Consider the following 14,541-nt stretch of genomic DNA (forward strand, 5'->3'; position numbering starts at 1 on the left):
TGGACACAAGGGGCTACATTTTATGGAAATAAGACCATGTTGGAAGGAAGGCCATTAAGGTCATGGATGGATCAAGGTCATGGCTCTGAAGATCTCCTGCAGTGATGACCTGTGTATGGAAAGAGTGTCCAACAACCGTCTTCCTTGGAGTGAAGTTGGACTCCAGCCATTGGGAGTCTCCCCCTTTGACTTTAGAATGAGGAGGGCACCTTGATGCCACTCTGTCATTCACTGCCCTGATGTCAGGCAGTCCCTCTCACATAACCTCCGGAATTCACATCTTTGGACAGCATTGGGAGTGGATGTGATGCCTGGAATCCAGTGGTTCCGATGAAACCCAACCAGGCAGATTATTGGTGATTATAGAGCCATCTTCCATTGTTTTTCCGATTTCGCTAAGACTTGCTTTTCGGAAACAGAACCATGCAGAATACAGCTCTGTTTGCAAGCAATTTCCCACGGGCACAGAAAAGATTTTGCTCCCGCCCCCTAATAAATAAAAGATGCCGCGTGTGCACGGTACTGTATCTCACGCTCGGCTTCAGACCCCTGCAGAAGTTCCTTATCACTCCCAGACCCAGAACCTCCTTCCCGGTCCCGAGATCACCAAGACAGACCCAGGATCTCCCCAAGTCTCCGCGCTCCCGGGACTTTCCCGCCTGGATCTCCCAGGTCCCGCGATCTCCAGACAACCTCTGGAATCTCATCCCCACCCTTAGATCTCCGCTACCCGGTCTCCTCGGCCCCGATCCTGAGCACGGCGGTACCTGGAGTCAAAGCGCCGGCCCCCGCCCAGGGTGCCTAGGTAATGATAGCGGACGAAGTCCCCGGGCTCCGCCGCCCGTACGCACTCCCGTGGCTCGAACCGCTTCTCCACCACCACATCGTCCAGCGGCGCGTTCCCTGACACCCCGAGCAGCAGCGCGATCACCAAAATCAACTCCAGCCCACCACCCATCACACGTCCCGGCCCGGCCCGACCTGACACCAACTGGTGACGTGGGCAAGGGGCCGGGGTCGGGGACGGAGGCGGGACCACCATCGCACCCACTTCCCATTGGACACACTCCATCAGTGGGAATTCGTGTAACTAGCTGCTTTCGCGCTGATTGCGTGGAAGGGACGTCAATTATCCTGCGTGGCTGCCGGGATCGGCTCGGTGGCGATCCAGTGACAGAGCGGAGATTCAATGCGGTCCAGCGGGATGTAACGGCGATCCAGCAGCGAAGCGGTGATCCAGCGGAGGAGCAGAGATCCAGGGGGATGCGGTGGAGTTTTGTGCTCGCTCTCCTGCTGTGCTGCGGCGCCGGGCGCGCCCAGTACGAGAAGTACAGTTTCCGCAGTTATCCGCGGGACGAGCTGATGCCGCTGGATTCGGCTTACCGATATGCGCTGGACCAGTACACGGCGGAGAACTGGCAGGAGTGCGTGGACTACCTGGAGATGAGTCTGCGGCTCCACCGTCTGCTCCGGGACAGTGAGGCCTTCTGCAATCTCAACTGCACCACGGTGCAATCGCAGGATCCTGCCCACTTCGGGCGCTTCGTCGAGCTGCAGTTGTTCAGCGACATCATGAGCAAAGCCCAGTGTCTGAAGAGGTGCAAGCAAGGCCTGCCCGCTTTCCGCCAGACCCAGCCCAGTCGGGAGACGCTGGAGGATTTCGAGAAACGCGAAGTTTACAAGTTTCTCCAGTTTGCCTACTTCAAGGTGAGAGCGTTACTTTCAAAACCAAAAACACCGGTGTTCGCAGAAGTATGATCCAACCCTCAGAAGGGTATAAAATGGGCCCAAAGATTGTTCATCCCCATAGTGTTTGCATCAAACTCGACGGAGACCTTGGGGACATCAACACCAAACGTCACGGAGTTCAGAGGTTCCATCTAGCCCAGGTGTTGTGAAGAATGAAGCTGTCTGAATTGCTGAGGAACATTCCATGCAGCCAGACCATGCCGTCTCAATTGTCCCCCTTGTGACTTATTCACAAGTCATTAAGCCCTCGAAACCCTGTGGGTGACTGTCACAATAATTTGGCAGAACTCTCGAAGCCCCCGCAGCTGGTGGTGAGAAGGTCAAACCCTTCACCTGCACCCTGTGTCTCAGTAGCACCACTGGTGGCCCTTGATATCAACATTGGGGATGAGACCACCGTCCTACTCCTGCAAGTGGGTTTGTGAGGAGGTCTGGACAGGGGCACAGTGGTCTCTGTCAAGGTTCATCCAAGGGGTTGTGCAACACAGGACTCTTCCCAGACAGACATGGACTGGAGTTCGAATCAAGCACTGTCTTTAAGGAGTTAGTACATCCTCCTTGTGCCATTTCAGCCCACAAGTCTGTGCTTCCCAATTTAGACTCCATTATCCTACACCCCTTGCACATTTTTGAACATTTGAGGAAACCAGAGGCCCCCCCCCCCACCCCGCCGGGAAAATGGCAGGAGATGTTCACAAGCATTTTGATCTTCTGTGATGGTAGATCACAGGTGCCTGCAGACACTGATCCCACCACTACACAGAAATCTAAAGGGATCATCCTTATTGTGAAGTACCTGTCTCTCAGAGAGTGTGTTCCAAATTTCAATCACCTTCTGGGTGGAAAAATTTACCTGATCTCATTCTTCCATCATAATCATTTTCCACTTTTTCATTAACTTTTCAACTCCTGTTTTAAAGGAGCTCAATGAATAAGAGTTGACAGCATTCTGGAATAGAAAATTCCAGAGTTTCACTGTCTTTTAAGTGAAGAAAGTTTTCCTGATTTCAGTCTTAATTGGACTAGTCCTTGTTTTTAGTGTGTCCACTTGCTGGCTCAAAGAGGTGCTCAATTCCACCAAAGCCTCTGCTGACCTTGGGGATTGCTGATTCATGACTCCTGAACAAGCATAAAAAAGCTTTCAGGATGGTAGAAGGAACTCACCCCCTCACAAACCAAAAGCTTCTTCAGTACCTCCTGCCCTACCTTTGGAGAGAATTTTGGTTCCCTTTGACCTCACTGGGCACCAGGTAACCAGAAAGGAAGCAGGTAATCCTCAATCTCGGGGAGGAAGGTAAAGTATCTCACCAACGCAGCTTATCTAAATCCGCTCAAAGCCATCATCATTTACAGTGCCCAGTTTCCTCTGAGCAACCTTGGTTTGGTTTGTGCACTCACATCGCTGATGAAGATTGTGAGCACTTGTACTAATTCCCTGGAAGTCACCACCCAGGCCTCTGTTATCCATCTCACAATGAACACATGCTTTCCTCAATTCTGTATACTCTCCCCAGTCTTGCTTGGCTTCCCTGAAATTCTAATTACACTACATTAACTGGTGTCTCATCTGCAGGGGTCTGTTTTCTCCTAGTGATCCCAGTGGTAGGATTCAAGGAGGTTTCAAAAGTTAAACGAGAAGTTAAAGGAAAGAATTTTCCCTTCTGTGAACACTCAGAAACCTTCTAGAGCCTCATTTTGCGTCCTCCCAACGTAACAGATTTTGGGGAAATTCATTTTCACATTTAGTGCTGGAGGGGCCATGGATTTACTGGCTCTGAATCCTTTTCACAAGCTACACCCTCCCACTGCCTTCTCAGCACAGTCATTTTGATCCCTATCATTTGTTAGATACCCAAGTCAATCAGCCAGACTGAGTCAGTGCTTAAATGCCCATTGTCCTGTGTAAATGCAGTCACGAGCAATATGGCTTTGCAGAGGGCGGTAAGCTGTAGCTCAGATGACACTGGAAACTACTTTCAAATTCTGATTATACCCTCCAGAGCTCCATGTATGTCAGTTTTAGCAGTGAGTTCAGAAAATGGAATAAACCATTTGTCTTTAGTCTTTTATTTCCTTCTTCAGTTGAATTATGACTGTCATTTTCCTTTGGTGGGACTTGAACCAGAGTAGTGTGCAGTTAGTTAATATGAAAGGGAGGCTGTGTTCAGTGACTCCCAACTTTTTTTCTGGCTTATGAAGGAGCCACAGTTAGCGCAACACTTACAGCACCAGTGATCCAGTTTCAAATGCATTGCTGTCTATAAGAGGTTTGTACATTCTCCCTATGTCCGCGTGTTTCCTCCAGGTAATCCGGTTTCCTCCTACGTTCCACAGATGTATGGGGTTAATTGGTCACATGGGTGCATTTGGGTGGGGTGGGCTGGTGGGCTCAAAGGGCCTGTAACTGAGCCCTGTCTCTAAAAGTTTTCTGCTGCAGTGTGTGCTTCATGGAATGAATTGGGTTGCCAAAATTGAATTATTAAACACCCTGCTGGGGTCTCTCAAGTTCTCAGTTTCCACACACAGACTAAGCAAAATGCAGGAGCCAAGCAGCAACACCTGGAAAGAAAAGCAGTGATTTCAGGAAAGGAGGGCAAAGACCAGAGCATAACTCCAAAAAGGCCTGCGACCCCTTCAATCCAGTTTCAGACCTTGCGCATTTCCACTGTAATCTCCAGAGGGAAGTGCCGAATTTTTCCTGGTGCCCCTTCAGTAATTTGTCAACATTGGAATAGTTATTGAGACTTGGTAAATTCGATTCAAATTGGCTGGGCCTCAGAAGACAGAGGGTAGAGGTAATGTACATCAAGGATTTGAATGAAAATATAGATGTGTTGAAGAATAAGTTTGCAGACAACACAAAAATGGTGGAGTTTTGGAATGTGAAGAGGCTTGTCAAAAGATATAAAGGGATAACGATCAGTTGGGGATATGGAAGAGAAATGGCAGATGAAGTTTAATCCAGACAACCATGAGGTTCTGTACATTAGAAAATTAAATACAAGTGGAAAGTAAACAATTAATAGCAGTGACCTTGGGGGCGTTGAGGTACAGAGGGCTCGAGGTGCAAGTCTGTATTTCCCAGAAAGTGGCCGCACTAGTAGGTAGGATATTAAATAAGACATGGGGCATACTTGCCTAAAATAAATATAAAAGCAGGAAGTTAAGCAGGAAGTTATAGAGAAGCTATATAATACTTTGGAGAGGCCACATATGGTCTAACCTAAACCCTAACCCTAATGTGCAGTTCTGGTCATCACATGACAGGAAGAATGTAGAGTTTTTGGATAGGTTGCAGAAGAGGTTCATCAGGATGTTGCTGGGATTAGAGAATATTGGCTTTGTCAAGAAATTGTTTTCTTCAGAGGCTGAGGGGTGATCTGATAGAAGTTTATAAAATTCTGAGACCATTGATAGGGTAACAATTTAGAGTCTTTTCCCCAGGATGAGTGTTAAATACAAGAGGGTGTGGGTTTTAGATGAGGGGGAAAGTTTAAACGAGATGTGTGAGGCACGACTCATCCATGTCAGTCAAGTTGACAACCCTGAACCAGCCCCATTTGTCTCATTTTGGCTGATATCCCTCTAAACCTTTCCTATCCATATAGCTGTCCAAATGGCTTTTAAAAACGAGCCTCTACCACTTCCTCCCACAGCTCAATTAATCCCAATGGAACTACTGCACTCAAAGTTCCAGCCTTCTCTGACCTCGGGTAACTCACAGGAAATGTCTCCATATAACTCAAACCAAGGCTGCAGCTTAAGTCAGCGGGAGGAGGCGAGATAACTAGGTGTGCCAAGGTGCCAGGTCAGGTAGCTGGAATCGTCCTAGAGGCAGATCCAGGCCTGATACACCATGTTTTGATGAAAAATTTGGGAGGATGCGTGATGCTTGAGTTCAGACATAGGCTCTACCTGGGTCTCATCAAGGGAAACACTAACTCCATGATATGTTCTTTCCATTTTGGTTACACTAATTTCTGACTGATTCTTCTGTAGCCCAAATAAAGGTCTTTGTTATCTTTGTATCAGGTCAATAATATTCCCAAGGCCATTTCGGCAGCACATACCTTCCTCCAGCGACACCCCAATGATGCAATGATGCAGCAGAACATGGCTTATTACAGTAGTTTGCCAGGCTCCGACGAGTTCATTAACGATCTGGAGGTGAAAAGCTACCAGGTGAGTTGAAGGCATCAAGGTGTGTCCGAGATACTTCTGTACCAGTTACTATCATTCCTGCATGTCAGCGCGAGTGTGCTTACTGAAGTGGCAAGTGTGAGTGGGGGAGCCAATGACCCATGGTGCAAGGATCAGTTAGCACCAGTGTGAGTAGTGAAGCCAGTGACATGGTGCAGAGATCCAGGGGTCCCATTGTGAGTGGTGGAGCCAGTGACACATGGTACAGGGATCAATTGGCCCCAGTGTGAGTGGGGAAGCCAGTGACATGATGCCATCCACTTTATTTCTTATGCTGCATGGTTTAAACCTTTAGCCCTATTTGTTACTTTTGTCTCTGTATCCCTGTTGCAATACACTCATACCAATGGCAATTTTGCCCTATCTGTCTATTCTTAAACACAAACTCCCTACCAGCTGTCTTTACTAGTGTACCATAAACCTCTTTCTCTGCCTCTTCACTTTGGATCCGAGAACAGTATATTCCGTTCCCCAGGAATGAATACTTTGAGTACCGCTGGATGTCTTAATATAAAGTTATACCCTTTCTTCCATAAGATTGTTTTCGCCATGTTGAATTCCTTCTTCTTCTTTAAAAGTTCGAAGCTTATGTCTGGGTAAAAAAATATTTTTTGTCCCTTATATTCCAACGGCTTATTGTCTTCTCTAACCTTCTTTCTTTCCTGCTTCAGTATGTTTTCTCTTGTTGTATATCTTAGAAATTTTACCACTATGGATCTCGGTTTTTGATGTGGTGGCAGTTTCGGTACTAGCGCTCTATGCGCCCTTTCGATTTCTATTTCTTCATGTGAGTCTGTTATTCCCAGCACCTTCGGGATCCATCCTTTTATAAATTCCTTCATATCTACCCTTCTTTTCCTTCTTTCAGGCCCACTATTTTTATGTTGTTTCGCCTACTGTAGTTTTCCAATACGTCAATTTTTTGTGACAATAGATCTTGTGTCTCTTTTTTTTAAATTTTTTATTTTTCACACCATAAATCACATTAGTCATGATACACACTTTTTCCTTTTCACACATATACAGTGACATTTTCTCCCCCCCCCCCTCCCTCCTCCCAACCCACCCCCCCCCTCCCTCCTCCCAACCCACCCCCCCCCTCCCATCCATTTAAGGTATACAATCTAGGATACATTAAACCAGTCAGACAATGTTGTCACTCAACAAAAATACACCAGAAATTCTACTGAGTCCATTCTTTTCTTTCCTTCTCCTTCCATCAACTTAGGTAATGATTGTCCCCGGTAGGTTTTCGCTATTGTATTTAATGTAAGGCTCCCATATTTGTTCGAATATTTCAATATTATTTCTTAAACTATATGTTATTTTTTCTAATGGAATACATTTATTCATTTCTATATACCATTGTTGTATTTTCAAATTATCTTCCAATTTCCAGGTTGACATAATACATTTTTTTGCTACGGCTGGAGCTATCTTAACAAATCTTTTTTGTGCATCCTCCAAATCAATTCCAAATTCTTTGTTTTTTATGTTACTTAGGAGAAAGATCTCTGGATTCTTTGGTATATTGTTTTCTGTTATTTTATTTAATATCTGATTGAGATCTTCCCAAAATTTTTCTACTTTCTCACATGTCCAGATTGCATGAATTGTTATTCCCATTTCTTTTTTACATCGAAAACATCTATCAGATACTGTTGGGTCCCATTTATTTAACTTTTGAGGCGTAATGTATAGTCTGTGTATCCAGTTATATTGTATCATACGTAGCCTCGTATTTATTGTATTTCTCATCGTTCCAGAACATAATTTCTCCCATGTTTCCTTTTTTATCTTTATATTTAAATCTTCTTCCCATTTTTGTTTAGTTTTACCATTTGTTTCCTCATTCTCCTTTTCTTGCAGTTTAATATACATATTTGTTATAAATCTTTTGATTATCATTGTATCAGTAATCACATATTCAAGGTTACTTGCCTCTGGCAAACTCAAACTGCTTCCTAATTTATCCTTCAAGTAGGATCTCAATTGGTAATATGCCAGCGCTGTATCTTGAGTTATATTGTATTTATCTTTCATTTGTTCAAAGGATAAGAATCTATTTCCTGAAAAACAATTTTCTATTCTTTTAATCCCTTTTTTTTCCCATTCTCTAAAGGAAAGGTTATCTATTGTAAAAGGGAGTAACTTGTTTTGCGTCAATATTAGTTTTGGTAATTGATAATTTGTTTTATTTCTTTCTACATGAATCTTCTTCCAAATATTGAGGAGATGATGTAATACTGGAGAACTTCTATGTTGTACCAATTTTTCATCCCATTTATATAATATGTGTTCAGGTATCTTTTCCCCTATTTTATCTAATTCTAATCTCGTCCAGTCTGGTTTTTCCCTTGTTTGATAAAAATCTGATAGGTATCTTAATTGTGCGGCTCTATAATAATTTTTAAAGTTTGGCAGTTGTAAGCCTCCTTGTTTATATCATTCTGTTAATTTATCTAGTGCTATCCTCGGTTTCCCCCCTCTCCATAAAAATTTCCTTATTATTTTCTTCAACTCCTTAAAGAATTTTTCTGTCAGTTGTATTGGCAATGCCTGGAATAAGTATAATATCCTTGGAAAAATGTTCATTTTAATACAGTTTATCCTTCCTATTAGTGTTAGTGGCAAATCTTTCCAATGCTCTAAATCATCCTGTAATTTTTTCATTAGTGGATAATAATTGAGTTTATATAGTTGGCCGAGATTTTTGTTTATTTGTACACCTAGGTATCTTATTGCCTGCATTTGCCACCTAAATGGAGATTCCTTCTTAAATTTTGAGAAATCCGCATTCTTCATAGGCATTGCTTCACTTTTATTTACGTTGATCTTGTAACCCGACACTTCTCCATATTCCTTCAGTTTCTTATATAATTCTTTTATTGATAGTTCTGGTTCTGTTAAGTACACTATAACATCATCCGCAAATAGACTGATTTTATATTCCTTGTCTTTTATTTTTATTCCTTTTATATTATTATCTATTCTTATCAATTCTGCTAGTGGTTCTATAGCTAACGCAAACAATAAAGGAGATAGTGGGCATCCCTGCCGCGTTGACCTGCTTAAGTTAAATTGCTTTGATACATGTCCATTTGCTGTCACTTTCGCTAACGGTCCCTTATATAATGCTTTAATCCAATTAATATACTTCTCCGGTAAATTGAATTTTTGCAATACTTTGAACAAATAATTCCATTCTACTCTGTCAAAGGCCTTCTCTGCGACTAAAGCAACTGCTACTGTAGGTGCTTTATTTCCTTCTACTGCATTAATTAAGTTAATAAATTTACAAATATTGTCTGTTGTGCGTCTTTTTTTGATAAATCCAGTTTGGTCTAAATTTACCATTTTCGGTACATGCTCTGCTAATCTGTTTGCTAATAGTTTAGCTATTATCTTATAATCTGTGTTTAGTAAAGATATTGGTCTATATGACGCTGGTGAGAGTGGATCTTTCCCTTGCTTTAGTATTACTGTAATTATTGCTGTTTTACATGAATCTGGTAAGCTTTGTGTTTCATCAATCTGGTTGATTACATCCAGGAGGGGCGGAATTAATAAGTCTTTAAATGTTTTGTAGAATTCTATTGGGAATCCATCCTCTCCTGGTGTCTTATTATTTGGTAATTTTTTTATTATCTCTTGTATTTCTACTATTCCAAATGGCTCTGTTAATTTATTTTGTTCCTCTATTTGTAGTTTTGGTAGTTCAATTTTAGTCAGAAATTCATCTATTTTCCCTTCTTTCCCTTCGTTTTCAGTTCGGTATAATTGTTCATAGAATTCTCTAAAGTTTTCCTTAATTTCTTTTGGATTATATGTAATCTGTTTGTCTTTTTTCCTTGATGCCAATACCATTTTCTTAGCTTGTTCTGTCTTAAGCTGCCATGCTAGGATTTTGTGCGTTTTTTCACCCAGTTCATAATATTTCTGTTTTGTCTTCATTATATTCTTCTCCACCTTATATGTTTGTAGTGTTTCATATTTTATTTTTTTATCTGCCAATTCTCTTCTTTTAGTTGTATCTTCCTTCATTGCTAATTTTTTTTCTATATTTACTATTTCCCTTTCCAACTGCTCTGTTTCCTGATTATAGTCCATCTTCATCTTGGTTACATAACTTATTATTTGCCCTCTAATGAATGCTTTCATTGAATCCCATAGTATAAACTTATCTTCCACTGATTCCGTATTTATTTCAAAATACATTTTTATTTGTTTTTCAATAAATTCTCTAAAATCCTGCCTTTTAAGTAACATGGGGTTTAATCTCCATCTATACATTCTTGGAGGGATGTCCTCTAGCTTTACTGTCAATATTAAGGGTGAATGGTCCGATAGTATTCTAGCTTTATATTCTGTTTTTCTTACTCTATCTTGCATACTAGCTGATAACAAAAATAGGTCTATTCTTGAGTATGTTTTATGTCTAGCCGAGTAATATGAATATTCCTTTTATTTTGGGTGTTGTTTCCTCCATATATTCAAAAGTTTCATTTCTTCCATTGATTTAATTATAAATTTGGTTACTTTGTTCTTTCTGTTAATTTTTTCCCCAGTTTTATCCATATTTGAATCCAAATTCAGGTTGAAATCCCCTCCTATTAATATGTTCCCTTGCGTATTTGCTACCTTCAAAAAGATATCTTGCATAAACTTTTGATCTTCTTCATTGGGTGAATATACATTGAGTAGATTCCAAAACTCCAAATATATCTGACATTTTATCATTACATATCTCCCTGCTAGATCTATTATTTCCTCTTCTATTTTAAATGGCACATTTTTACTAATTAATATAGCCACTCCTCTTGCTTTTGAATTATACGATGCTGCTGTTACATGTCCTACCCAATCTCTCTTTAATTTCTTGTGCTCCAATTCAGTTAAGTGTGTTTTTTGCACAAATGCTATATCAATTTTTTCTTTTTTCAGTAAATTTAGCAGTTTCTTCCTTTTAATTTGGTTATGTATTCCATTAATATTTAAAGTCATATAGTTCAACGTAGCCATTTTATACTTTGTTTATCTTCCCTTTCCGTTTTTCCATCATTACCTTTCCTCCTTTTCCATTTCTGTTTTCTTATTTTAAACCCTTTATGACAACATTCCTAAAACATCAAACATTTTCCTTATTCTCCTATTTAAAACTTCTTTAGCCCCAATTTCCCCTTCCCCTCCTGAGTTGTCCTTTATCCCTTGTCGGACAACCACATCTCCCCTCTCCATTTGGGTTTGCGAATTCACTCGCAAGCGTCAGCTGATTTTCCAGTGACCGCAACTCCTCCCCACCCAGCCCCCCCCAGAAAAGATTTCACTTTTCATATGTAACAAAGGTCACTCTTTTAGTTCCCTCCTTATTCCCTCTATTCCATTTCCTTCCCTTATTAATTCTTGTCTATACTATCTATATTTTCCTCTAAATACGGATACATTCACCTATGCACATTATACATATACACACTTATACCTCTTTACCCACATACATATAAATCGTGGTCATTTTTACTCTCATTACACGTCTTCATCCCTCAGTCTATTTTGTAATTGTTCTGCAAATTTTCGTGCTTCTTCTGGATCCAAGAATAGTCTGTTTTGTTGTCCTGGAATAAATATTTTCAGTACCGCTGGATGCTTTAGTATAAATTTATACCCTTTCTTCCATAAAATCGCCTTTGCTGTATTGAACTCCTTTCTCTTCTTTAGGAGTTCAAAACTTATATCTGGATAAATGAAGATTTTTTGCCCTTTGTACTCCAGTGGCTTGTTGCCCTCTCTTACTTTTTCCATTGTTTTCTCCAGTACCTTTTCTCTTGTAGTATATCTTAGGAATTTTACTAAAATAGATCTTGGTTTTTGTTGTGGTTGTGGTTTAAAGGCCAATGCTCTATGTGCCCTTTCTATTTCCATTTCTTGCTGTAGTTCTGGACATCCTAGGATCCTAGGGATCCAATCTTTTATAAACTCTCTCATATTCTTGCCTTCTTCATCTTCCTTAAGGCCCACTATCTTTATGTTATTTCTTCTGTTATAATTTTCCATTATATCTATTTTCTGAGCTAACAGTTCTTGTGTCTCTATAACTTTTTTATTAGATTCCTCTAATTTCTTTTTTAAGTCTTCTACCTCCATTTCTACTGCTACTTCCCGCTCTTCCATCTTGTCCATTTTCTTTCCCATTTCTGTTAAGGTCATATCTATTTTATTCATTTTCTCTTCTGTGTTGTTTATTCTTCTTCTTAAATCATTAAATTCCTGTGTTTGCCATTCTTTAAATGACTCCATGTATTCTTTAATAAGAGAAAGTATATCCTTTATCTTGCCTTTCCCTTCTTCTTCTATTTCACTGTACTCTTCCTCTTCCTCTTCTTCTTCCTCTGGGTTGGCCATCTGTTGTTTCTTTGTTGCCCTTTTCTTCTCTTCTTTCTTGTTTTCATTGTCTTCTGTGTTCTCTTCTTGCTGCAGGTGTTCTGCAGCTGTCGTTGCCGGCTGTGGAGATCGACTCCCTCCCGTCGGTGTGTTTTTTTTCATGCGCGGTTGCGCACTTTTACTCGGCTCAACGAGCCATTTTTGTAGTCCACTTTCTACCGACCTGAGGGAGCGGGTTTCTCTCTCCACCGCGGGCCTCTTCGAACAGGTAAGGCCTTCTCCTTCTTCCTCCGTTGTCTTCTCTTCCTCTCTTCTTACCGTTGATTTCGATTTTTCTTTTTTTGTCGCCATCTTCTTTCCACCTTTATACTCACTTTTCTTTAACTTTTATTTCTGTGCCTTTGTGTTTTCCTTTGTTTTTTCTGACTTTTCTGGAGAGGGCTGGAGTTCACCGTCCGGCCACTACTCCATCACGTGACTCCTCCTCGATCTTGTGTCTCTTTAATTTTTTTTTTCTACCTCTTAAATCATTTATCTCCATTTCTACAGCAGTTTCTCGAACCTCCACATTTTCTACTCTTTTCCCTATTTCAGTCACGACCAACTCTAAGCTTTGCATTCTGTCTTCAGCTCTTTTCATTTTTCTTTTGATTGAACTAAATTCTAATGATAGCCATTCTTTTAATGATAGCCATTTGTTCTTTGAAAAAGGCTTTATCTAAACTTTGTCCTTCTATTTTACCTTCTTCTTTCCTTTGAAATTCTTGGTCTTCTTCCTCCTCTTCTTCTGTGTCTGTATAGGTCTGTGTCATCTTCTTCTCTTCTCTGTATCTTTGTATCTTCATCCTTCTCTGGTGAGCTGCTTCTGTATCCTTGCTGGGCCTCCAGCTGGTGTGTCTCCTGTTGTTGGGCCTCCTGCTGCAGGTCGACCCATTGTTGGGCCTCCCGCTGCAGGTCGACCCATTGTTGGGCCTCCCGCTGCAGGTCGACCCGCTGCTGGGCCCCGGCTTCAGGCTCACCCGCTGCTGGGCCCCCTGCTGCAGGCTGACCTGATGTTGGGTCTCCTGCTGCAGGTTGTCCCCCTGCCAGTCATCCCGTTGCCGCTCATCCTCTTCCCGCCGTTCATTCTCTTTCTCACTATTCTTTTCTTCTTTCTTCTTCCCCCAGCCGAACGCCACGATACTGGGTGTCTCTCAGCTGGCCGCTCCGCAGCCGGCTGATCCTCAGCTGAGTCCCCCTCCCGTCGGCGTTGACCTTTTCTTTTACTTGCGCGTTGCGCACCTCTTCTTGGCTCTGAGAGCCATTTTTGAAGTCCACCGGTTGGGAGGACACCGCTCCTCTGGGGACTCACCAACGTTTGATATCGGCCGCTCCTCTCCACGGTGGCTCTCTGCTCTGACATGCAGGTAAGGCCTTCTTCTTTCTTCTCCAGTGATTTTCCTTCTTCCCTTTTCTCTGTTATTCTTACTTTTTCTCTTTTGGGTGCCATCTTCTGTCTCTTCTCTATAACTTTATATTTCTCTTCCTGTATTTTATGTTTATTGAGCTCTGTTTTATCACACTTTTTGTTTCTTTTCTCTGGAGAGGGCTGTTTCCACCCAACCAGTCACTACTCCATCACATGACTCCTCCCCGGATACTGGTTCCCCTTGAGTTCAGGTTCAACCCATCCCAATACAACAGGTCACCTCTTCCTCATAATACGTTCTAATGATCCAAGAACTCGAAACCCTACCACCTACACCAACTCTTCAGCCGCTCATTTGTCTGCACTATCTTCCTGTTCTGACATTCCATAGCTCGTGGCATCAGGAGTAATCCAGAGACTACAACCTTGGAGATCCTTCTCTTTAGCCTCTTTCCTAACTCCCTAAACTTACTTTGCAGGACCTCTACCCCACCCCTGGCAATGTCATTGGTACCAATATGTACCATGACCTCTGGGTGCTCAGCCTCTCCATTAAGAAAATTCTGCACCCATTCAGAGCCATCCTGGACCCGAACACCTGGGAGGCAACACACTATCCTGGAGTCTCTTTCGCAGCTGCAGAATCTCCTATCTGTCCCCTTAACTCTCAAGTCCCCTACGACTATCACTCTACTTGGCTTCGCCTTTCCCATCTGAGGCTGACCGTGGTGCTGTTGGTTCATCTGCTGCCTTGCCCAGATAGGTCATCTCCCTCAACAGTATCCAAAATGGTGTGTGGGTTATTA

At 42.0% G+C, this 14,541-nt stretch overlaps 2 protein-coding genes across 3 annotated transcripts in view; one reads left to right on the plus strand and one right to left on the minus strand.

The window, feature by feature from the left end:
- The window catches only part of LOC138755300 (peptidyl-prolyl cis-trans isomerase FKBP9-like), a 51,226-nt gene extending 50,169 nt beyond the window's left edge, over positions 1-1,057 (minus strand). For both annotated transcript variants that reach the window (XM_069921056.1, XM_069921055.1), the window contains exon 1: positions 768-1,057. In XM_069921056.1, the coding sequence (XP_069777157.1) occupies positions 768-1,042 (275 nt within the window). In that variant the 5' untranslated portion in view covers positions 1,043-1,057. The remainder of the gene's footprint in view (positions 1-767) is intronic.
- A 50-nt stretch (positions 1,058-1,107) lies between these two features.
- The window catches only part of LOC138755301 (cartilage-associated protein-like), a 42,511-nt gene continuing 29,077 nt past the window's right edge, over positions 1,108-14,541 (plus strand). Inside the window, exons 1-2 of the mRNA XM_069921057.1 lie at positions 1,108-1,707; positions 5,782-5,931. Coding sequence (XP_069777158.1) covers positions 1,264-1,707; positions 5,782-5,931 — 594 coding nt within the window. The 5' untranslated portion in view covers positions 1,108-1,263. The remainder of the gene's footprint in view (positions 1,708-5,781; positions 5,932-14,541) is intronic.

Source organism: Narcine bancroftii, chromosome 2 (genome assembly GCF_036971445.1).
Source record: "Narcine bancroftii isolate sNarBan1 chromosome 2, sNarBan1.hap1, whole genome shotgun sequence".
In the NCBI taxonomy this organism is placed as follows: Eukaryota; Metazoa; Chordata; class Chondrichthyes; order Torpediniformes; family Narcinidae; genus Narcine; species Narcine bancroftii.